The sequence below is a fragment of the Sorex fumeus genome, unplaced genomic scaffold (assembly GCF_029834395.1).
Source record: "Sorex fumeus unplaced genomic scaffold, SorFum_2.1 ptg000009l, whole genome shotgun sequence".
In the NCBI taxonomy this organism is placed as follows: Eukaryota; Metazoa; Chordata; class Mammalia; order Eulipotyphla; family Soricidae; genus Sorex; species Sorex fumeus.
The window spans coordinates 22,356,009-22,382,279 of NW_026606066.1; the positions used below are offsets into that span (position 1 = coordinate 22,356,009).

The window sequence follows — 26,271 nt, forward strand, 5'->3', positions numbered from 1 at the left end:
TTCATACAAATAAATTAGAAAAAAGGAAACTACTCAAGCAAAAAGTCAGCAGAAAAGTACTTACTTTTTTCTTATCTGTTCCATTCTGAAATGCACTCCAGATTTTGCCCTGACCTCCATCAGCCCAATATATACGCTGATTGACTGAATCAAAATCAATGGCTACAATGTGAGAACCTTCCTGAATAACTGTGTACATATTATGGATTCCAGAGGTGATATTGTCAGCAATAATTTGGTCCTCACTTGAAACAAGTAATAGCAAACTTGAAGATGCTGTATAAGAGGAAATGTATGAACATTAGTTATTATAAAGAAAAAAGTAAAGCATCACATAATTATTTAATACTTTTACTTGTGGGTTCTCAGAGTCACATGTGACAGCCCTCAAGGCTTTCTTCTGCACTGAGGGATCACTCTTGGTGGCCTTGGAGAAGCATATGTGGAACTAGAAATTGCACCCAGGTCAATAGCTTAAAAGACATGCACCTTAACAACTATTCTATGTCTCTGGCCTCACACTCTTGAAAAATTTGAAAACTAAATACTAAATATTTTCAGCTTTAATGTAGCCAAGGACCTAAATGAGGTCTGGGGCTGGCTCCTTGATTTAATACTTTAAGTACTGGAAATAAGATATAGCTTTAAATTCACAAAGTCCCTCCGAGAAGTATTTTCTCCTTTAACTTTTAAGTTAAAAATCAGTTTATTCAGTTTATTTAGGTTTTGAATTTTATTTTTGTAATGGAATCAAGTGACATGTACACAGTTGCGAAGTTGTTCATACTGAATTTCAGTCATATAATGTTCCAACACCCATCTCTTCAGCAGTGTACATTTCCCACCACCAATGTCCCTAGTTTTTCTCCAGCTCCCCTCACCTCTCCTTCTCCCACTTAAGCATTATGGTTTGTAGTATAGGTGTAGAAGAGTATGTATATCCCTTTACATACTTTCATACCCACTTCTTGTCCAGAGTGATCATTTGAAAATATTATTGTCACACTGGTCCCTTCTCTATCTGAACTGCCCTGCAACCCCTTACTCCACACACACTGTGACAAGCCCAGTCTTCATGACCCCTGTATTCCTTGGCCTTGAATTTAAGTCTTTTGCTACCTTTTTAATATCTCACAAATTAAAGCACCCATTCTATATCTGTCCCTTTTCTTCTGACTCATTTCACTCACATTGATGCTCTCCATATCCATCCATTTATAAGCAAATTTCACAACTTCATTTTCCCTAACAGCAGTATAGTATTCCATTGTGTAGATGTGCCACATTGCAATATCTAACTGAACATACAATGAAATTTCACAGTTCAATTAAGCTGTTTCCTAATTTTTCTTTCTGTAATGCTTTTTCTAAAATTTCAATCTGAATGGAGTTATGCTTGCATGTTTTATGATATTGTAGTTTCTTTTGTAGTTTGCTCATATTCCCTGCTGTGTTATAGGCTTCCTAATAACTGGAGCCATGTCTTTTAAGTCATTTTTTTTTACTTCAAGGCATTGTGACAGAGTTTCATTATCTCTAAGTCCTCTCCCCTTCCTATTAGTAGTAAATCATGTCTTATCTTAGCGTGGCACGCAGCCACACAAAAAAGCTATACTTTTTTTTTTTTGCCTTCATTTCAGCTTATGAGGGCTGAATTATGACCAAAAAGAGTGCAGATTGTGTATCAAATTACAAGGCACAAAAATCTTAAAAGGAAATTACTTTCTTTTTCCTTTCCCGTGAGAGGTCAGACAGAATCAATAGCATAGATCCCTGTACAGATCCAACAAGCCAATCAGGAAAACAGCGACCAGATTTAACTACTAAAGTACATTGAAACTATATTCAATTATTTCTGTAAAGTCTTTTTTTCCCTACTCTTCCATGAAAGGTCACCATCTTAAAACTACTGATTTGCCCTTATTATTTAATTGAAATGTTAACTTCTAACATGTAAGATGTAAATTTTAGGTGTACAGCACTACAGTTAATTCTGTAGCTACTGAGTTATGGTCATCATACTGAATCATTTTATATCAGCTGCATCAACATTCTAATACATAAGACAATCTTTTTTCAATTGATTTTAAGTTTGAATCAATGTGGTGGAATTCAGTTAGCAAATATAAACTACTCTATTTTAATTTGCCACATGATGTAGCAGTAATTTTAAACAATATAAAACCATTTTAAAACCATCTTTTAAGTATGCATTTATACTATTTCTCAAAATATACCAAAATATTTATGTGTGCCTCATTATATGCTCACAAGAAATTGAAGCTTCAAAGGATCATCTTATCTATCCTGGAGTTATCAGGTTTCTAATCAATATTACCAAATGCTCATGTGTGACACTTCATCTTTAACACTAGTGTGCTGTTAAAAAGACTCCCAAGTTCTGTCATTACCTATAGCTTTGCAAGTTCTTCCATCTGTGTCAAGTATGTATTCTTTATCACACCAGCACCGGAAAGAACCTCTCGTATTGGAGCAGTGCTGACTGCAAAAGCCTGGATTACTACATTCGTCTATGTCTTCACAGGTCTTCAAATCACTGGCAAGTAGATATCCTATTGGACATGAGCACTGAGCCCCAAAGGGTCCTTGAATACACTCATGAGTGCAACCACCATTGAAATTTGAGCAACTATGTTGATCTAGAACAAAGAAAATCACAAAGGGGAAAAGTTAGGAAATTTTGCTTATTTAGTTCTGTTGTTGCATTGGTTCTAAAAACTTTAGGCCACTTTCAAGGCAATGTCCAGAAAAAGCTCTGAGCAGGATTTATTTGGATGAGCTTTATCTACAGGCTCAGTACCTGATCTAATTTGCGTGACTGAGGGTTAACTCTCCTTCACACCCATTATATGCTTGTTAAATATTTTTTAACTCGATTTACTGCAATGAGAAAACTTGGGGAAATATTGTTGACATCAAGAAGCACAAGTGTCATTGGTAAAGATGCAAAGAGAATTAAATCACTGCCCATTTGTTTTCTGTCATTCTTGTACCCATACATAAATGGAGGATAACATGTGGACACTTGAAAGAACTGAGATTGCCATAAAAGGGGAAAAATAGAAAAAGGAAAGACAGAGGGAACAACGGTGGGTACAGATTCACTAACAATCTATCATTCCTTACATTCAGGGCCAGAAAATTAACCATAAATGCCCAAAGACAAATCTTATGCCTGTATATACAAATACCCTCTATTTGCATGTATACTTATTTGTGAGTCATTACAGGAAACATGCACTAGAAGGAAAGCAAGCCAAAATAATTAATACATTTTTAGCACAAATACATATACAAACATAACACATATACAAACATAAGAATCAAAAATACTTCACAATCATACCTGGCTCGAATTCATCTGAGAGTGAGCATTAATTAAAGAGGAAAGAGAGAAAGGACAGTGATTAGGATTGCATGCCCGTCACAGGACTTTAATCACAGTACACACAACTCCCCAGACTTTATTTTTAGGTTGTCAAGTACTGATTAAAATTAGAAAATATTAAGGTTAGAAAAGTGTACGAACATATAAAAAACAGAACCAAATATAATTTTAAACTCCAAAGATCTTGATTAGTCTTATTTTTTAAATGATAATTTAAAAAGAAGTAAAATAGAAAAAACACAGAATCAAGTGCAAAAGAATTTAATGATTTTCTGGTGATGATTTATTTGAATTCCATGATAGCTATCCCTAGACAAATCTAAACTAATAGAATAACTAAAATCCCTTCCTCAAAAGTTCTATGGTGCCAACAAAAATGGTAGTGCCCAGCAGACAATGGCTCAGAATGAGTTCAGGGCCAGTAAACTGAGGTCAGAAAACTTACTGCAAAGTGGGGACTCATCTGTCCCATTGGGGCAGTCAGAGACGCCATTGCACAATGCACTCAGATTGACACAGATGTGAGAGTCGGGGCAGAGCCACTGCCAAGAGGGACATTGAAAGGCCTGAGTAGGACAGTCCTTCTCATCACTCATATCCAGGCAGTCATTGTCCCCATCACAGAGCCATTCTTTCATGATGCAGTGTCCATTTTCGCAGAGAAAATGAGATGGTGAGCAGGTTTTAGGAGCACAACCATGGTGCTCATCAGATCCAGAGATGCAGTCCGGGTGCCCATCACACTCCCAAGCTCCAGGAATGCAGATGCCATCTGCTTGACACTGAAATTCATCTGGGTGACACATACCAGGAGGCCGGGTTGCTGGGACACAAGTATAAGAAAGATAAGATTGTGGATGCAGTTCATAACCCCTTTGATATAAATTCCAAATTCACCCAAAATATTATTTAAGATCAATGAGTTTATAATGATGACAAATTTAATACAAAAATCTAAAATTACAAGGTCATTTTCATATTATACTTTATAGATTATATATACATATATATGTACATATACATATATTATATACATATATACATATGCACATATACGTATGTAAATATATATATAAAGCCTCAGAAATTTGAAAATGCAAATTTGGGTTACCATAGGAAAAGTGAAAAAAAGTCTAATACTTAAATGGTTAAATAGCAATGTATTTGAGAGAATCCATTTATGTAGTCCCTTAAATAATAGATCAGTATTTGGTAATGTCTCAATTTGGTTGATTGTTCAGTGCTACATTCCTTTGGCATAATCTTGTAACTTATACTCTCCTCCCTACACTGTGTCTGAGAAAAACTCTGTAGAAACATGAATGCTGCTATAAACTAAATGATCCCTTCACCTAACCCAGACCAGGATATAGTGCACTTACGACAGCCTAGCTCGTCAGAGTGGTCACGGCAGTCAGAAACGCCATCACAGCGATATGCAGAGTTAATACAGCGATCCTCGGAGGCACATTTGAATTGAAAGGCAGTGCAATTAAATACTAGAACAAGAAGGAGAAAAGTATTGGGCAGTAGCTCACCATAAGAAAGGATTAAACATTAAAGATTTTTCTAAAGAAATAAAATAAAAATAAAAGTGATTCACCTACCACAACCATGCTCATCAGATCCATCAGCACAGTCTTTGTCCCCATCACAGACATAAGACATGGAAATACATCGATGGTCGGGGCAAGTAAACTGATTGGACTGGCACGTATGTGTCGGTTCTAATGTAACCCAAAAACAAAACCAAGGAACAATTCATTTCTAGTTCAATGTTTAGCAGAACCAATCTGAAAGATGCTAGCTAATATGTCAGGTGATGTCACAATCATATGAACTAAAAGTTCTTTCAAACCAGCATGATTGTCAGAGTGAGCCCAATACATGAACACTAAGCTAGGTACGTTTTGGAAGCAAAATAAAAAGATTATAGGGCATATTAGCAAACTGTGATGATTCCATTAAAAAAAACACAGGCTCACTCTTTAAGCCCATGTTCTCTCTTGAACACATCTCATTTGTTTATCATTTGTTTATCTCTGGCTTTTTTACTTGCCTATTTATCTGTGTTCTCCTTGAACTTGTACTTCTCTCTTTATCGCCACTCAATGCTATTGTGCTGCAAAAAATAAACCAACCCATATCCTCCCCCATCCCCCACACAAAAACACACGCACACACACATACACACACACTAAGCAAATATGAGCATCAGGACATTGTTGAGAATCATGGAATGCTTAGCATTGCTAAGCAGTGGAATTAGGCAGCATAGTTTTACTAACCCTAAAACTAGAAGTTACAGTGTAAAGACTCACTGTTGGAAGAGACAACCAACCTTAGAGATCAATGTGCCCTACCTACATGATGAAGTCACTTGAAGTAGAGATTTAGAGAAAGTGAGAATCAGAAGGAATTTTATAGTTCCTCTACCTCAGAAGGAAAAAGACCTGCTTCGTTATTCAGCTAAGACTAGAACGTAGTTCAGCACACTTGGCTCCATCTGTCTGGCAGAAAAGCACCTCAAGACAATCAGAACTGGTATGTAAGAATAATGGGAATTAAAGTGTTCTGGGCTGCTTTATTCTATTGCCTTCTTTCCTGTATCAAATAAAAAGTCTTTTTCAAACTGTGTTTTAAGTATCTGAAAAGTTGTAGATGGTTTTTTTTTTTTGGTATTCATGGAGGATATTTGGGGTTTTTTTTCCATTTCTTTCCTGTATGTTAGACATCAGACATGGTGCAACTTGCACTGAATTCAGTATTTAAGTGGATTTTTCAAGTCTTTGTTCTTATAGCCTATTATTTATGTATGGATTAACAGATGGAATAGAAAGTGCCTAAGAAACAATGAAAACTCTGAGAGAGAAAAGAATAGCATAAGGCCTACTCTTCAAATCTAGATGCTAAGCTGACACAGCAAATAAAAACTTGCCACAGTTCTTTTCATCAGATCCGTCATAACAATCATTGTCTGTGTCACAGAGCCAATTCCGTGGGATGCACCGGTTATTGTCGCATGTGAAGTAGTTTGCAGGGCAGGGAAGGGTTGCATTAGTGCTGCAACCATCCTCATCGCTGCCATCCATGCAGTCACGGTGGCTGTCACAGCGCCACTGATCGGGGATGCACTGTCCTCCATGCACACAGGTGAAGGCTGTTGATGCACAGGTATTGTCTGCAAGCGAAACAGAATGCATGTGAAGACCATCTCCAAGTTTCCAGAGTCTTTGAAATACTTCACATCTTATGAAAGCTCATTTTACTCTCAAATAGAGCATATGCTAACTACAGAACTATTTTTTCTTCAAAATGAACTGCACAGCATATATAATTTTCTGCTTTTTATACATGAGGAAACAGTCTCTCTTAGAGTTTTAGGATTTGTTCCCAACATTCAAGCCCTGGCTGTGCAATGCTAAGACCCATTGTCTACCTCTGAGGTACACTTATTCTCTAATCACAATTTCAAGCCCAATCTCCAGAAATCTTTAAAATGTGCCACTGAAAAACACATAAGTAAAATGAATAAATAATAAAACATGTCACTTGAAAAAAGACAATTAATAAAACGTTCAGTCAAAATCCACTTTTAGAAACAAGTAATACACAAAAAAAGTTATTAGAAGTTCCCCAAGTGTGTACTTTTAATTTCCAATTGCTACTCCTCTCTGTAAATCACAAGTTTTTATGACAACTTGATGGAAATTTCTGAGATCAACAGACTACATCTTTTTTAAATTTAGTGGAATCATTCTGTTTTCAGCTAGAGTATCTATTAGGTTCCAAGATTTATAGACTAGAGAAGGACAAAAAAGGTAAAAAATAATTTTCCACTCCATCTACCAAAGTGGGAAAAGGAATATAGCATATAAGACTATATAGCATATAAAAGGTTTTTCTCGCAGGTAACTTTTCTATTCTCTAAAATAAAAAAGACCATATCCACTAAATTTTTATTCAGCTCTTTACACAGCTTACCAAGCTGCAATGACTCTTCATTGGGACAGATACCCAAGGTTAAAGAGATAGGACAGATATTATTCCAAAATCAATGCTGCAAATTATTTGCAACATTATCTATAACCGATTGTGTATCATCTTGGGATCCCCCAATGCCCCTACAAAGCCCACCTGTGTTTTTCTCTTCCTTGGGAATATTCCAATATGTAAGTTACTTACTAATTGTTCCACATTGATATTCATCACTGTTATCGTGACAGTCGTTGAATCCATCACAGCGGTAGTGACTGGGCACACATCTGCTGTTATTACACTGGAAAGATGAGGAGCCACAGAGCTCGATGGGTGGCTCATTAGCAGGGTCTTCAATGCATGACAAGTGATTGGCAGTCAGCTTCATGCCATAGGGACAGCCACATACCCGCTGAAAGTTTGGGACAGGGAAGCAGAAGTGACTGCAGTCACCATTTGGATGGGTGGGTCGATTACAGTAGTTGGAACCTGAAGAAATAATGATCTCAGATAGTAAGAACTACACAGATTTTTTAACTCATACTCTTAGACCAATGGGTGACAGAACTATGTAACGATCAAAAGCTATACAAAATCATAATCACAAATGAGTCATCCCATTAAATAAATGCATTCATAGAAAACAAGTAATATTCCCACTCACCAGTTTGGGTACTGGCCTCAAATGCTTTCACATCCATTATATTTTTAATGCCACTTCGGATAACTGTCATATCTCCACCATTGGTTTTTCTAACTCGAATAACAGAACCCAGTCTCCAGTCAGTGAAAAACAGATAGTCTGAGAATAAAACACAGGTGATAAGTATATTCATCACAGGTCACAAAAAAAAAAAAAAAGCAAGCAAAAGGCTAACAAAGTTTCTTGCAAATATTAAGAAGATCTTAAAAGTATCTCTAATGAAAATTATCCCAATTATTGAATAGCTTTACTCATATATTGAAAATATAAAGAGAAAGTAGGGGTATGTATGTTGAGGAGACATAGTAGGGGGATTTTTTTAGTGATATAAGTATGGTCCTGGGGAGGGGATAATTGCAAATATAGAGTAATAAACTAAATACCTCACATTAACAATATTGTAAACCTATGATGTCAATGAAAATCTAAGAAAAAATATGACAGAAGTATTAATAGCCAAGTGAAAATATTATGAAGCTCTACTGCCCAGTTGTATATTCTAAAAGATTAGATGTAAAATTGAAAATAAAACCTTTTTATCTTCAAGAAAAAGGTATCTCTAATGTCTTTCTGTAAAAATTTTCTGTGATCTAGTATTCTCTAAGAACTACTTTTTAGGAATCTTTACATATAATGCCAAGGTTCAGGTTTAGGCAAGAAGATATAAATATCATGATGTCACTGAACAGCATTTAGGTTTAACCTCCAATGTGAAAAAACTCAAATAATAAGATTATTCTTGGGGCCAGAGTGATAGTACAGCAGTTAGAGCATTTGCCTTGCACATGGCCAACCCAGGTTCCATCCTCAGCATCCTATATGGTACCCCAAGCACTTCCAGGAGTAATTTCTGAGTGCAGAGTCAGGAGTAACCCCTGAACATTGCCTGGTGTGATCCAAAAATCAAAAATAAATTTAAAAAATAATAAAGTTTTTAAAAGATTATTCAGTGGACAATGCTTCATAAAACTATAAAACTCTGATCTTACTGACTTGGAACATTGACCTCTCATTGGAAATTCCTGTATTGAGCCCCCACTATTTAGTCACCTTCAGGAAATAGATTTGACCTCTAGAGCCATTAGGTGTCACACTTTCCATACCTTAATAACCTAATGAAAACATCATTTTTTACACTCAACATCAATCAAAAGCAGTTGGCAAGGGAAAATGTCTACCTATTCCAAAGAGGAGCTTTCAGTATATATATTAATCACTTAAGTGTGTCTACACTTGAAACCTTGGCATTTTCCATGAAACTCAAAAGAATTCTTAACACTAAAAATGGAATATTGTTCACTTAACACTGTTACATAAGTAAGAAAATAAACATTTGAACCAATTAAACTTTTCCATATTTGCATTAGGGATAGAGTATTCTGGAGCTTATACCAGGGTTTCACATTAGAAACATGCATTCTACAACTGATCTATCCTAGGTCCTAAGTTTTTAGTTGTATATTTAAAAATTTAAAATTGAACCAAAGTGGATTCTTTTTCACAACATCTAAACAGGTAAACAAGCTATAGATGTTAATAAACGAAAGGAAAAAACACTTCAAGTAACCAAAAGTGCCTAAAATATCTCCAATATTTTATTATAACAGTTTGCATTATGTCTGGTTTAATCATCAATAATAAGATTTTATCTAGACCAGTATATGGTATCTTATCTCACATAAACAAGAACATCTGTGTGATGCTCAGATAATCAAGCGGATAGTTTTTCATTTATATAATGTGATTTCCATAGTGTTGTGCAATAAAGTTGCAAGCATAGTTATTCACAGTGGAAAATAGTAAAAGTTACTGTTTATAATTATTATTATTATAAAATGCTCTGCTCTAAATATTTTTTTGCACTGATGAAACCAAAATATAGCAAAACTGCATTTTATCCAATTCAGGCAAGGAAAATTTTAGCATTCTTGCAATGTTCCTGTGACTGCAAATAGCATGTGTCTGACATCATTAGTGAGAAGGGAGTAAATGCAAAGGGAGAGGAAATGAGTATTTCTAACTGACTCATCTCATCAAAAATCTCACAAGACACTTAAAAGGTTTTTTTAAACACCATGCACTCCTGTACAGATAAATATGGAGCATGATGAAATAAGGGTTTGTGTTTGTGTGTATGTGTGTGTGTGTGTGTGTGAGAGAGAGAGAGAGAGAGAGAGAGAGAGAGAGAGAGAGAGAGAGAGACAGAGAGAGAGAAGAGGGAGAGAGAGAATGAGGAATAGGGAGACAGAGAGAGTATGATTTATAGTTTGTCTAGTTTGGCAGATTATTTTAAGCTCTATAATAAATACAGAGTAGGAAATTTCACACACAAAACAACATTTGGTGAATCACAGAATTCCTCTAACTGGATCCAGCATGGCTTGCTTGTCAGAGATAAACAGGGTGACAATGTCAGAATTCAGAAAGTACAGACTTTATTGAATATGTAATAGTTTGTCCATAAATATGGTGAAAGGTTGTGATCTGGCAAACAAAATGCTACAATACCTGTTTTCATTGAAAACAAGATTGGAATTAAGTATTCCTTCTGAGATATACTGATGCACACTTCTGTATTTTCAAACCATACCTTTAAAGACTGTAAGGCCAAATGGATGTGTCATCTGATGTATATTGGTCAGTGTTCTTCTATCCAAACCATCAAAGGTGCTGTGCTCAATTTTATCAAAGAAGGCATCCACCCAGTACAATCGTAAAGCACTAAAATAAAAAATATTTGGTTATATGTTGTCCAAAAACTATAGTAATATCTTAAACTGAGGGCATTCAATAACAGCATGCATAGTTGACAGATTTATAAAGGATTTAAAAAATTAAATTATAATTCTCTACCACCATAAAAATGGAGATGAGATTTTTCAGTTTCTTGTCTTGAATAAAAAAAAGTGTTACTATTTTTGTTATGGATTTCATTTTTCTCTTTGTGAAGTCAACAATCAAAAGGAAATACTAATAGTAATCCATGTTTGAAATGTTAGGTACATATCTTTGCTCTTATCTCACATCATCTACTATCTGTAAACTCTATACTATTCTATGCTACTTGCATTTGGGTTTGCATATTACCTTCTCCACAATGACCTTCTGCAAGAATCTATCGAATGACAATTTTCTCAGAATAGTTGTGAATGAATTTGTCTGTTTCATCAGAAGATAGTCAACCACATTTGCATCTTTTGTGTTCTTATATCATTCTACATCCTTCACTCATCTCAAAATATGTGAAAATAAGGACAAGCTATACTGATTTTCTCACTTCATTATATTATATCATATACATTCTTCATTAAGATGTCATTGCAATGTCAACAATTCAGAATTATTTTACTTACTCCCAGTCAATGGCCAAGCCATTGGGCCATCCAAGGGTGGTGTTTACTATAGGCAACAGGTGAGATCCATCGCTCCAAGCTCTCACAATCTTAGCGGGACGAAACCAATCAGAGAAAAATAAGTACCTAGAAAAAGCAGTACATATTCAGATAAAAGATTGCAATAACATAGAAAAAACTATTAAATAATATATCATTGGAACAAACTACATATGGTTTAGCACAAAGACAAATTCTCAAACACTTTCAACAACTTTACATGCTATTGGGTTTAGACGCATAAAAATGCCTATTTAACAGCAAATTTGGTGTACAATTGATTGATACACTGAGTTGTAGATCTTACCCACATTTGGTATGCAAGACACCTTATGTTTTGCATACATAGTTGCTGGAATCAATCTCCAAATGATTATATATATATATATATATATAATGGATATCCAAAGCAGAAAACCACAGAGCTTGGTGAGATAAAACTATTATCACTAAGAAGGTTCATTTAAAGGACAATTATAGGGCTGGTGATATGGATCAATTGGTAGAGCCTGTGACTCACATGTGCATGTCCTTGGTTCAATCACCACCACTATGCATGCACTACCTGCCCCAACAGTACCCCTGGTTGTTGCCATAATGACAATAAAAATTGTAGTTCAATATGCTATTGAAATTTAAAAAGTTATGAAGAAAAATTAGATTTACATCTCTTTCACTTAGGATTAAACACTAACATTCAATAGTTCTCTCTTTAGTCATGTTCTCAAGGAACTGATTAAGTTTGCAAAAAAGCATTTTATCCCTAAAATAATATGCAATTAAATAAAAAAAAAAACTCCCTTGCTCAGCACATCTTTGTTTCTCTTCAATTCTTAAGAGTAGAAAAATGAAACTTTTTTCATAAGAAGTCATAGGAACAGACTTAGTATTCCAAAATGTCACTTCCTGTGGTGTCAGGGATCCAATCCATGTTCCCACACATGCAAGAAAAGCGATCTACAAATAATTTACATTCCTAGCCACAAAAATTGAACTTTGTGAAAAATGACTACTAATAACATGAATATGTAGAGCTTATCCACAAATAATGTAGATCTATATATAAATCATGGAGTCATTACAATGGAATTTCACAGATTTTCAAAAGTAAAACGCTATTATCTTATTTTAGTTCTTTGGAGGGTAACATAATTATCACTATCAAAAGGTTTAAGTTGTTACTTAGGCTTTAGGCAGAGCGATAGCACAGCGGGTAGGGCGTTTGCATTGCACACAGCCAACATGGCCGACCAGAGTTCGATTCCTCCGCCCCTCTCGGAGAGCCCAGCAAGCTACCGAGAGTATTTGATATGCCAGACACAGTAACAACAAAGTCGCCAATGGAGACGTTACTGGGCCCGCTCGAGCAAATTGATGATCAACGGGAGGGCCTTTACTTTACTTTACTTTACTTTACTTTAGGCTTTAGGCAGATAGTTCAAAAGCCTAGTGTATATGCTTTGCATGAAGGATCCCAAGCTTGGTCACCTAGGAAGGAAGACATTTAAGCATTAAAGAATATGGGAGGACATCCTATCACTGACACAACATGACTGGAACTAGAGGAATAACAATGAAAAGGGGCTAAGAAAGCAGCAGGGTTATGATTTCACTCAGATAGTATATCAATAAATAAAACAAATGAGTGGATTAAATAAACATTGAGACCAAGTAAGTGGATGGAAAAAGGTAGTGTGAACAGGATAAAACAGATCCATAATATGGTGAGGGATAGAAATGGTTTGATTAGAGACATATACGCAACATATACAATGATCCTAATGACACACATCTGAAATTTGTGCAATAGTAAAATGTTATTGTAATTCAAAAAATTTAAAACTAGGACCAGAGAGATAGTACAGGAGGTAAAACATTTGCCTTACATGTGTCCAAACCGAGTTTGAATTGTCACCACTATGAATGGTCCCCCAAGCACTGCCAGGGATCACTTCTGAGCATAAACACCAATAGCACTTGAGCACATGTGGGTGTGTCCCACCAAAAGATAACTTCAATGAATAAAATAGACATAACACATGAAGCATATAATGTTATTTAACTTCAGACAGGCCAGGAATTTGAATCTAACCTATTGTTTAAAAGCTGTGAGTCACTGAGCTGAGTCAATTATTTTCTGTGAGTCTTTGATTTTATATACCTTTTTAACTTTAACTCTTTATCATCAAAATAGTTTTTGATAATCATATACATATGCTCCCATCAGAAATTAACTTTTGGATTAGAGGAAATTTTAAATATAATTTACACTATCAGCCAGAGCTGGAGCGATAGCACAGTGGGTAGGGCATTTGCCTTGCACGCAGCCAACATGGCCTACCCGAGTTCGATTCCTCCGCCCCTCTCGGAGAGCCTGGCAAGCTACTGAGAGTATCTCGCCCACACGGCAAAGCCTGGCAAGCTACCCGTGACGTATTCAATATGTCAAACACAGTAACAACAAATCTCATAATGGAGACGTTACTGGGCCCGCTCGAGCAAATCAATGATCAATAGGAGGGCCTCGAGCAAGAGTAAATTACCAAGTCATTACCCATGAATGGCCTCTCCTGATCAAGCTGCTTAATGGCCATGATCCCAGAGACTCAGAAAGAAATCTTGAAACCCAGTGGATTTTGGCAGAAATGCTTCTGGACCCTGCAGTAGGTTACTGTCGCCGGGGCACCCCAGGGGGGAAAGGGTGTTGTCCTTCCGCCTGCTCCCCCTATGTGGCTCAGTGGCTATCATCATCCAGAGACCACTGAACAGTCAGGTTTGGGCTCTCAGTGACGAGATACGTGGGGCCTTGTGGGATGGGGATAGAGCCTGCCCTTTCCTCCTATGGCCTTTCTGGCTCCTGATCAAGCTGCTTAATGGCCATGATCCCAGAGACTCAGGAGCAAATCTCAGAACCCAGCAGGTTTTGACAGAAATCTCTCCAGATCTAAGTGTTAAAGTGTAGGAATTTCAAAATCACGCGGCCACTACTGCAGCCACGTGACATCATATGTTATTCATAACCAGCAATAGAAAACAAATTGTCTACTCTTGCCTTTGCAGCAGATCTGAGTGTTGGGGTAAAATCTCAGATAAAAATGGTGGGTCTGGTGTCAAAATATTGAATGTGATCAAAGTAGAGAGAGAGAGAGAGAGAGAGAGAGAGTATGCCACCTGCCCCACAGGTAGGGGGAAGGTGTAGGATGGGGGTATACTGGGGTTGTTGGGTGTGGAGAATGGGCACTGGTGAAGGTATGGGTGTTTCATTGTATGACCGAGACTTAGACCCAAAAGCTTTGTAACTGCTCTCACGGTGATTCAATAAATAAAATTACAAAAAATGAAAAAAAAAAAGTAAGGTGGAGTTCATGCTCAATTCAATCAACTAATCAGTGACTGAATAAATAGCAGTACTCCTACATAAAAAAAAAAAAAGAGTAAATTACCAGTCATCCTTTTTTGTTTGCTTTTAAATTTCATTCAAGTACAACTCAATAGGCTCAGGCTTTAATAACATGTTAGTAAGAAAGATCAAAATCTAAAAGAACCATTTTAACTGTTCTCCAATTTTGGAATACTTGACATGAAACTGTGATCTTAAAGACTTTCTGTTATGAAAACTACTGATGACTGAGTTTTTGAATCAAGACTCAAAGTCAGAAATTGGTCCCCTGTCCAATTTATTGTATTCAGTCCCTCTCTTCTGATCTGCATCCAAAGTTCATTCCTTTTCAGTTGTGTGCCCTTGAGGGGTTGGGAGGATGGAGAAGTGTGGAATTGAAACTTGAAAACTGAAGACTGGGAAAGAGAAATTTGCTTCAATAACTAAATTAATTTGCTTTAATAACAAAATTAATGCTAAAGGGAAAAAATTATCAAGGTTCAATTCATGCCATTCAATATGATATTTATCATTAAATTTCAGTAAAAGTTTGCAGCCTAAGAAAAACAAGAAGATACTTACCCAGCAACAGGATGAACTACAATTGATCTTGGGTTATTTAAATTCCGAATTATTTGGCGTTTGGATTTATCTGCTAGTCTCATGACACTGATACTCTTATAAGCAGCATCTGTCCAATACAGATTCTTAGAAATCCAATCAAAAGACAAGCTTTCAACACTATTCACCTGAGTAGCTGTTAGAATTTCTATTCCTGTAATTAAAATATGAACACAATTTATATTAAGACAGTTACCTATATTTGTATATTTCGTGTCAGAGAACAAATTTTAGTTACATATAAAATCCATTTTTGCAAAAGGACTGTGAATTGCTGAGCAACAAGTTGAGATAAACCTAGAAATTCATCCTTCCCAGAAGTTTGGATCTCAAAGAATAGATAGGATTCTGATAAGCAGATGAGGAGTGGTGGAGTGGTATAGCCTGGATTTACTCCCTCATACAACCTTTCAGAGAAAAAAATTTTCGTTCCAAAACATCTGAGAAGAGATACCTGAGTTAACATACCCACAGACAGTTCTGATAAACTGACACTGCCAGGTACAACCTGGGGTATCTCTGAGTTATTCCCGCCCAGTACTCTCATCAGCAGGCTTTCATAGCCACGAAGTTGCCAAGTTTGGAAAAGACAGATGCCAGAAAGAAAACCAGAGTGAGACAAACTTCCCCCTTAGCAAAATTCTTATTTATTTTCCCCTTTCTTTTCCTTTTTTCCCCACTAAAATAAAAAAAATAAATTGCAAAAAATAATTTACTAAAATCCAGTCAAAACCAAACCACCAACAACAAAAATTCTATTCTATTTAAATTCCATTATTCATCAAGTAACTGAGTGAACATTTTTTATATTCTAGGTGCCACACTCAATACTTAACCCTTGTACTGTCTCTGTGGCCCCTGGATAGAAATTTTATCAAGGTAATTTTTATGCATGAAACTAGCATATAAAGACATTACAGGAGAGAAAGAGAGGAAATGTGTGTTACAAAGCAAAAGAAATCTGGTCTGTACAGGCATCTTTGGGACCAGCAGGCTTATAATATAGAAACTCAATACTGCTTCTGGGTGAGAATTAATATTGACTAAGCTTTTAGTGAATTCTACTCCTCAAAAGAGATAAATTCTGACTGAAAATGCCAGACTGAGCACTCATAATTATCTCCTCTTCCTCCCACAACTTCCCATTTTAAAAAATGCTCTTTAAGCCTGTGTTCTCCCTTCAACACATATCCCACATTTTGTCTTTGTGTCTTTTTGCTTGCTTGCTCTTTTAAGCTCATGTTCTCCCCTGAACACATAATCCTTTCCTTCTTCCGCTTTCACAACATTCTAAGTATTGTTCAATAAAAACCATCTTGCTTCACTAAAAATAAACAAAAATTCAATTTTAATGTGAGTAAAAGATAGAGTAAAGGGTAGTGACCTCCATTAATAGGGTATGTGGGAGCACTGTGAGTGCTGCAACCAAGTGGAGGTGACCCTCAGTCACTGCAACAAGGAAGAGGGAAGGGCATGATTGCAAACTTCTGAGGAAACCAACAGTGTGAATTCTGAATAATGGACAGACAGAACCTGCAAATAAATAGAAAGAGCCTTTCTCACCTGTACCATCAATCCTCTGTTTAAAAATCATGTCTCTTGATACATCCGAATAAAAGATAGATTTCTCCTGGGCATCAAAATCAATCCCAACAAAAAAAGAAGGTTCTCCTGTGACTGGAGCCATGACATCTTCCTGGGTAGAGAGATTGAAGGGGATCCCCCGAATAGCTGTTTCAGATGAAAAGATCAGGAAATGCTGGACAGCTGGAGGAAGAACAAGGCAGGGTCAGCTGCAATATGCTTCCTGTTCTCCGAATTCAGAGTAAATTATTTACATATCTATAAAACACACGTTAGAAACATCTGAACTGTAACCATAAAAGGAAAATTAATTAATATAAGTATTCAAGAATTACAATCTTTCTTTTCTTTTTGGGACACATCAAATGATGCTCAGGGGTTACTCTTGGCTCTGCACTCAGGAATTACTCCTGGCTATGCTCTGGGGACCATATGGGATGCTGGGGATGGAATCTGGGTGGATGACATGCAAGGCAAACACCCTGTACTCTCTGTAATATTGGTCCAGCCTCAGAGAGTTAAATGCTCTCCCACGTTTTTTTGGCAGTGCCAGGAATTACAATTTTTTCCTTAAGATTTACTTCTGTAAGATGATTACCATATACATTATTTTTAAGATATTCCATAGAATTCAATCAAATTCTTAAGTTGTATTAAGTTTTACATGGAGACTATTAGCAACATTTCTATTGCAATATTTTGAGATAGAAAGACCAAGAAAAGAAAATGAACAGGAACTATGTAAATTAGCTGGAAAAATTATGCAGTGGAACAAATTAAGAAGGACAAAAGAAGAAATAGGCTTGTTCTCCCTGGCAGCTTAAACCATGATCCCAGAGACTCAGGAACAAATCTCTAAACCCAGCATCTTTTGGCAGAAATCCCTCCAGATTTAATTATAAAGATTTTAGAATTCCAAAATTGTATACTATTGTATACTATTCATTGTATACTATTCATTATCAGCAATAGAAAACAAATTGTATAATGGTGACTTTTCAGCAGATGTGAGTGTTGGGGTAAAATCCCAAATAATAATGGTGGATATGGTGTTGAAATATTGAATGTAATCAAAGTAGAAAGAGAGTAATGTGAAAACCATCTGATACACAGGTAAGAGAGTGGATGGAATGGGGGGGTATACTGAGGTTTTTGGTGGTGGGAAATGTGCACTGCTAAAGGGATGGGTGTTTCATCATTGTGTGGCCAAGACTTAAACCAAAAGCTTGGTAACTGCTCTCACGGTGATTTTAAAAAAAAAAATGTTTACCAAGATCTAATTCAAGATTTTAGAAGAGGGCAAGAAATGGTACTGGTGGAGGGATGGGTGTTTGATCATTGTGTGATTGTAACCCAAACATGAAAGCTTGTGTATATATATATATATATATATATATATATATATATATATATCATGGTGATTCAAACAAACACTGTCCTCCCATTGTTCATTGATTTGCTCGAGTGGGCCAAGTAATGTCTCCATTTTGAGACTTGTTGTTACTGTGTTTGGCATATTAAATATATGTTGGCGAGATACTCTCGGTAGCTTGCCGGGCTCTCCAAGAGGGGTGGAAGAATTGAACTGGCTCGGCCAGGCAAACCACGTAAGGCAAAAGCCCTACCATTGTGCTATCGCTCCAGCCCCCATGGTGATTCATTAAAGGTAAAGGTAAAGGCCCTCCCGTTGATCGTTGATTTGCTCGAGCGGGCCCAGTAACGTCTCCATTGGAGACTTTGTTGTTACTGTGTCTGGCATATCAAATACTCTCGGTAGCTTGCCAGGCTCTCTGAGAGGGGAGATTAAAAAAACAAAATTTTAAAAAGTAAAAACTCCTCTCTAAAGTGGAAAATGAATGTATAATAGAGCATATAACACAAAATCTAATTCACCACGGTTTAAAAAGGAGCATAGGTAATAAAAGGAGACAGATTTTGGAAAACAAACAACAAAGAAATGCCCTGCATGGGGGAATTTCAAGACCCCAAAAGACAGGAAGTTGCATTTTCACACAGTTATGGGCTGAATCAGCCAAGTAATTCAAAATCAATGCAAGGGAACTGTGAGCTACTAGAGATTAATATGTTTCATGACATGGAGCTAGAGGAGTCCACAAACAGCACCTGACCCAATGGTGAAAGCCAGAAGAAGATCCAAACTCTCTAACTTACCTACACAGTGGCGGCCATCAGCAGCCAGGTCGAAGCCCAGAGTGCATTTGCAGCGGTAACCGAGACCATCGTTATCTGTTCTGTGGCTGAGCACACAGACCTGCTCACAGCCCCCATTGTGGTTGTCACAGGGGTTGGTAGCTGTAATGGAACAAACACCAGTTTCAATCTCAATTAGAAATGGATAATTACACAAAACCTGTGAATCCACTGAATCCACTAAGTCTTGTAAGTGAAATAGAATGATACTTTGAAATAGAATAATACTGACTGTCCCAATTTTTCTGGTGCCTGCCCATCTCTTCTCAATCCTGTGAGGGCACAATTAAGGATTTCCACAACTGGCTAACTTTGGAAGCTTTCCCCCCCCCCCCCCCAGTAATTATGTCAGAGCAGCTGCTAGACTCACTTTCTAGAAAATAACTGCCCACATTCCTAAAAAAAGTATATTTTGAACCATACATTAGATCAATAACTGATACATATGATGTTCAGTTTGAACTCTCTGGCCCTTGTTCTGGCCCTCGAAAGCCTTTGACCAATTCTTTAAAAATGTTCTCTTTATCTTTGCAAGCAGTTTGAATGGGAAAACTGACTATACCAAATAGCTCTTAATTGGTTCCCAAAGTGCGTTCAGATACAATACATATTGTCAGACAGAGTACATGTTTTTCAAAAATTACGGCTTTGAAGTAGAGCTCTCTGAATAGATCAGCTCTAGTTGTGGTTTGTTGTTGTTATTGTTGTTTATTAATTAACTGAATTACATAGTAGTTTTTCTACAGAGTGAGCCATCACTTATTTAATTAACATTATGAACTCAAATGGATTCTCGAAATTACTTTTCACTAATGGTAAGTTTTATACTAACATCACTGTCACTGTCACTGTCCTCCTTTTGTTCATTGGTTTGCTCTAGCAGGCCCAGTAACATCTCCATTGTGACAACTGTTACTGTGTTTGGCATATCGAATACGTCACGGGTAGCTTGCCAGGCTTTACCGCGCTGACGAGATACTCTCGGTAGTTTGCCGGGCTCTCCGAGAGGGGAGGAGGAATCGAACTCGGGTCGGCCATGTTGGCCACTTGCAAGGCAAACACCCTAACTGCTGTGCTATCGCTCCAGCCCTCATACTAACATAGTAAGGTTTGTTGTATTTCTTCGATGCACCAGAAAATACAGATCGGAATCTAACATGACTAGAGAGTCATGTTAATGTAAAACTTAAATTAAATTTAATGCATAAACTAAAATCAAATGAATCAACATCTCTTGTTAACACATACCAAAACCTCTTGATCTATGATAGGCCCATTTCAAACCAAAGAACAGGCAATTTACATATACAAGGACAAAATATATATGTAAAATATATATGGTATTTATATATCATGAGTAAATATAACATATTTAACTATATGATATAGTTAAATATAACTATTGCTATAATATATAGTGTAAATATGGTATTTATATAAGTATATTATCTATGGCATAATATATATATATATATATGCACTGCACTGTAGCACTGTAGCACTGTGCTCCCATTGTTCATCAAGTTGCTCGAGCGGGCACCAGTAACGTCCCCATTGTGAGACTTGTTATTGTTTTTGGCATATCAAATATGTCACAGGTAGCTTTGCCATGCAGGTGAAATACTCTCGGTAGCTTGCTGGGTTTTCCAAGAGGGATGGAGGAATAGAACCCGGGTCAGTCATGTGCAAGGCAATCACCCTACCCACTATGCTATCTCTCTGGCCCTTGTTATATCAATTACAAGTATATATAATACACAGTAAGTATATATTATATGTAGTAAGCATATACATAGTAAGCAATGTATATATATAAAACATATATAGTAAGTAACATAATATAACACCACCCAAAATAAGCTTTCAAGTATGCCATTTTCTGCTTCTAAGCCCCAGTTTCTGCAATAAGGTTGAATGGGCAGGTTTCCCAGGAGAATGAGGACACATGGTTTGATGTGTTTGACACTAAATCCCCCAACAACAGACAGAAACGGGCACACTGCAAGGGTCAAAATACATCTGTTAATACAATCTCTACGCTCCTCCACATAATTGGAAATACATTAACTTCTTCAGAATGCCTTCCATAAGCAGAGTTTCAACAAGATGACCTCTCTAAGTAATCTTTCATATCTGCTGCCATCCATTATCTACCTTCATTAATTTCCAGTCTCCAGGACTTACCATAAGGCTGCCTGGCAGAATGGTAAACAGTGATTCCAAATGGTTTCCTGGTAGTATTGTAGTATGTTTTCGGGTTGGTATCAGCGAATTTGTTTGCCTTCAGTAGAGCCAGTTTAGTCCAATCAGTATAGAAGACATTATTTTCAAATAAGGTTATTCCAAAGGGATGAGGAATCAGTGAGCCTCCTTGAACCACCGTCTTCCTGTTAGAAAAAGTAATGTGAAGGACAGTTTTTGTTGTGCCTTATCTTGTTAAGAAGTTCATTTAACTAAATGTTTAAAAGTAAAATTATTATGAATATAGAAAATAGAAACTTCACTTCCATAGATCGTTCTAGATTTCTTGAGACAGTTTTGCTTTCTCACCTGCTCTTTGATCACTTAAGGGTACCCTGCCTATGCAAACACAGATCTAGCCTTGCTATCACTAGAAAGAACAAGTAGCAGTGCTACCACTGGTAGGGCTCTGCTGGGTTGGAACTGTCACCCAGTCTCAGTTGTAGTGGAGTCAAAGAACCCAGAACTGCTTTAGAATAAGGAGTAAGAGAGTGGAAATCAAAGTGAAGAAAACCATAGAGCCATATACATAATTCAGTGCAACCATACAAATTGAGGTACAGGATAGCTCAATAAAAGACCTAGAAAAAAAATCTTAGCAGCTCCTGAAACTAAGAAGCACAAAACATGAAGAACATTCTAAAGTAGAGAAAAAAATAAAATAAAATAAAGTAGAGAAAAATTTTAGCAGAGAAAAAATACATAAAATGACGTTAGCATACACTTTTAAACACTACATTAAGATTTAAGAATGGTTTTCTGTTATATTTAGCGAATCCCAGAACCCGGAATGCCACCTGCTGGCAAAGCAAGAAGCAGTAACTTTATGATTTCAGCTGCACTTGTGAACGTTAATACCTCTTTGATTTATTTTTTCTCATTGATAGCAAACTACTCAAATCTTTTTGAAAATCCATTGATGTCTAGTTAGGGTAACAATATTTAAACAATATAATGCTGATAAAATCACAAAACTTAAAAGGTATCTATAAGCAAATTCACGATTGTTTTAATTTGATGCAACTGGTCGATTATTATCTTTTCATTAAATTAATTTTTATTCCAACTACTAGGAATCAATGTAAGTCAATATAAATCTGACCAAATGGAGCTCCCAAAATATTAAACTACTACTAAAAAGTGAATTGTTTTATTTATTTTAATGCCCTTTCTACATGCAGTGAAGTGATATTTTAACAACTATATAGAATAATTTTACTTATTAGGACAGAACCCAAGCATAAACTAGAAAATATTTATTTCTTAGACACTATTGTTGGATCAATGGGGGTTTCAAGCATTAGAGAACCCTTGGGACAAGACAACAGACAAGACAGTAGCAGTTGACATCAAAGAACATAAGGGCCAATAAGGAATATTTTATAACATAAAATCAGTATTATTTTATAATAAAAAATATTCATACTTTTATAGGCCTATTCATATTCTCCTTTACTTTTTTAATTCTTTTCTCCGAATTCTACTAAACTATATTGTAGACATAAATTTAATATGTATACACAGAATTATCAATGTTGTTAATTCTTTAATTTATGTATCTATGAAAAGTATATGTAGTTTAAATACATTGTTATTAATTTATTATTGATTTACAACTCTATGAAATTTTAGAAGTTTAGTTTTATTTATATATGTGTGTAGGTGTCACTACATATACGTGGGAAATAGAATGAGGAGACAACAAATGTCCAAAGTCACCAAAATTTTTATCCCACAATGGAAAAACGTTATAAAACTTACCTTTTTGTACCATCATAAGTGACAGAGTCAATGTAATCAAACCGGCAATCAACCCAGTAAACACGCTGGGCTTCTAGATCCAGAGTTATCCCAGCAGGCCACCCCAACTTCGTTTTCACCAGATCTTTTCGGTTGGTGCCATCCATGAAAGCCCTTTCTAGTTTAGGCTCCCCTGAATGGTTCTCCCAATCTGAGAAAAACATATACCTACCAAGGAAAAACAAAAGTTGAAAAAGTAGCTATTTTGCAAGTTTACCTAGAAAAAAAATATTAGAAAAAAATTGCAGATGACATCAAAGAACATCACGGTCACAGTCCTCCCGTTGTTCATCGATTTGCTCGAGCGGGCCCAGTAACGTCTCCATCGTGAGACTTATTGTTACTGTGTTTGGCATATTGAGTACGTCTCGGGTAGCTTGGCAGGCTCTGCCGTGCGGGCGAGATACTATCAGTAACTTGCCGGGCTCTCCGAGAGGGGCGGAAAAGTCGAACTCAAGTCGGTCATGTTGGCTGCGTGCAAGGCAAACGCCCTACCGCTGTGCTATCGCTCCAGCCCATCAAAGAACATATGGGCCAATAAAGAAAATCAGCTATTTCGAATAGCAGCTATTAAAAGGCGTTTGTCGAGAGTGGGGTTGAAGGAATGGGCAGAAACATGGGGACACTGGTGGAGGGACACTGGCATTCTGGTGGTGGGTGCAATGTTGGAACAATGTATATCCTGAAACACTACTATTAGTAGTAATTTAAAACTGTTTTCTCCACAAAAAAAATTGGAAAATTAATAATAAATAAACAAAATGCACTGAGTATACTGGCAATCCAAATCACCTTTGTTATAACTGTTCTCAAGCTCTGTTTTCACTTTTTTTTTGATACCCAGAAAAACTTACAATTAATTTTAATCATTAGTAAACTTTGATTTAGGTACTATGGCTTACAATATTGTCCGTGATGATTTCACATGTACATAAAAAACTTGGAAATAATTTTAAAATAATCTGTTGTGTCACTTCTTTCCTTACGTTTCCATCATAATGATGTTTTATGAACATATTCATCATTTGAGATGAATACGTTCAAGCTGTCAAGAAAGGACAATTAATATCATGAAGTAGGGGGAAATAATGAACACTGCTTCCTGACTAAGACCCAAGGAGTCTTAAATGCATAAGTGCAAAAACAAGATTGAGGGCATTACCGTTGATATCAACCCCAACTATGAGAGAAGAAATAAGAAAGAAGTTGCCTGCAAAGCCCTAGATGCAGGGGATAGGGTAGGGTGAGGTGGGGGTGGAGGGTGGGATAATGGGGAAATTGGTGATGGAAAATGTGCACTGGTGGAGGGATGGATGCTCAATCAATGTATGACTGAAACTCAATCATGAAAGCTTTGCAACTGTATCTCACAGTGATTAAATAAATAAATAAATAAATGAAATTCAGAAATTTAAAAAAAAAGCGGTCATTTGCCCCTTCGAATAAGTTTTATGATTCATTTACAAATTTTTAGGATAATTTAGTAATCATCTTAATAATAGAAACCAAGGTAATATTTACTTCTAAAAATATTATTAGATTAAGTCATAATACAGAGTTCAATTTCTTGGCCAAGCAAAGATGGAAAACCTCAGACTCCCGAATAATCACTTATTTTTAGTACTAGTAGGTATTGTTTGAATTACATATCCTCAAGTGGGATTATATTTAGTCAAGCCCTTTAAAACCCCTCTGACTGAAGATATAACAGAAACCTAGGCTCTGCAGCCCAGAAAACATAAAAGAAATAAAAATGAAGTTTTAATTAATTGAGTGCATGTGTATATATGAAAGTGTTTGCTAAATCACAAAAGCAATAAAACTTAATATGCTTTCATATTACTTACCCTATAGTTGGGTCTACAGCAATTCCTCTAGGATGGCCCAAGTTTTCAGTTATGAGGATAACACGGTAGCTGCCATCCAAATTTACCATATCAATACGGCCAACCCTGGTTTCCACCACATAAAGTTTATTATTAATCCAGTCCACAGCTATATTCTCTGGATCAGCTATAGAAATATTGAGAATTTCTCGGATATTTGAACCATCGATATTCATTGAAAAAACCTGAAAAGAAACAAATTGATTATACAAAGTTTAATAGTATATGCCACTCGTACACTCTATTTGTGTTTTATAGTCATGAGAACCTAAGAAAGCTCATAAGAGGCCTTTATTACTGACTACTTTACCTTTTTTTGGTATTTCTTTTAAATGAATCACCGTGAGATATAGTTACAAAACTTTCATGATTGAGTTTCAGTCATACAATGATTGAACACCCATCCCTCCACCTGTGTACATTTTCCACCACCAATGTTCCCAGTATCCCTCCCACCACCTCCAACTCACCCCAACCCCTACCTCTATGACAGAAAATTTTCTCCTTACTCTCTCTCCACTTTGGGGCATTATGGTTTGCAAAACAGATACTGAGAGGCTATGATGTTGGTCCTTTATCTACCTACTTTCTCTCCCCCAACTGCGTCCTCTGAGACAAACACAAAAGTCTGCATTGCCAATTATCAGTAGTTATTAATGTTAGTAAAAGAATGTGGAAGGTGGTAGTGATTTCTTTTAATTTTCCACTAAACTCAAACACCAATAATTCATTTCTCGATTTTCAGACATTTTGTGCACTTTATAAATTAGTTGAATTGGAATTTTATTAATGGCTCAGGGAATAAGAAGAAGAAATGAAATTTTCTATCAATTTTTTGTTTTAAAAAACATCCATAGCATTATTAATGAAGAAATTAAATACTTCCCAATTAGGATCTGTAAAGAAATTCTGTTAAAAAAATATTGTCAATATTTGTCAGCCAATTCTCAGTTACAAACCCATTTAGATGATGTAGGCAAAATCTGATTTTATCATTAAGGAAAGCTGAGTGCTGTCTGCATTTTCAATGATCAAGTTTCAAAAATTACTACCACACTCTATCCAGT

General features: G+C 36.3%; 1 protein-coding gene across 1 annotated transcript in view; it reads right to left on the reverse strand.

Annotated features, from left to right (window-relative positions):
• Positions 1-26,271, reverse strand: part of LRP2 (LDL receptor related protein 2) — a 195,557-nt gene that overhangs the window by 86,397 nt on the left and 82,889 nt on the right. The window contains exons 13-28 of the mRNA XM_056110472.1: positions 25,166-25,389; positions 23,280-23,486; positions 21,462-21,664; positions 19,239-19,379; positions 17,046-17,249; positions 15,444-15,636; positions 11,444-11,569; positions 10,681-10,811; positions 8,052-8,189; positions 7,595-7,876; positions 6,348-6,590; positions 5,017-5,136; positions 4,792-4,908; positions 3,855-4,232; positions 2,412-2,660; positions 65-276 (exon numbers count right to left, since the gene is read on the reverse strand). Of these exons, the coding sequence (XP_055966447.1) occupies positions 65-276; positions 2,412-2,660; positions 3,855-4,232; positions 4,792-4,908; positions 5,017-5,136; positions 6,348-6,590; positions 7,595-7,876; positions 8,052-8,189; positions 10,681-10,811; positions 11,444-11,569; positions 15,444-15,636; positions 17,046-17,249; positions 19,239-19,379; positions 21,462-21,664; positions 23,280-23,486; positions 25,166-25,389 (3,168 nt within the window). The remainder of the gene's footprint in view (positions 1-64; positions 277-2,411; positions 2,661-3,854; positions 4,233-4,791; positions 4,909-5,016; positions 5,137-6,347; positions 6,591-7,594; positions 7,877-8,051; positions 8,190-10,680; positions 10,812-11,443; positions 11,570-15,443; positions 15,637-17,045; positions 17,250-19,238; positions 19,380-21,461; positions 21,665-23,279; positions 23,487-25,165; positions 25,390-26,271) is intronic.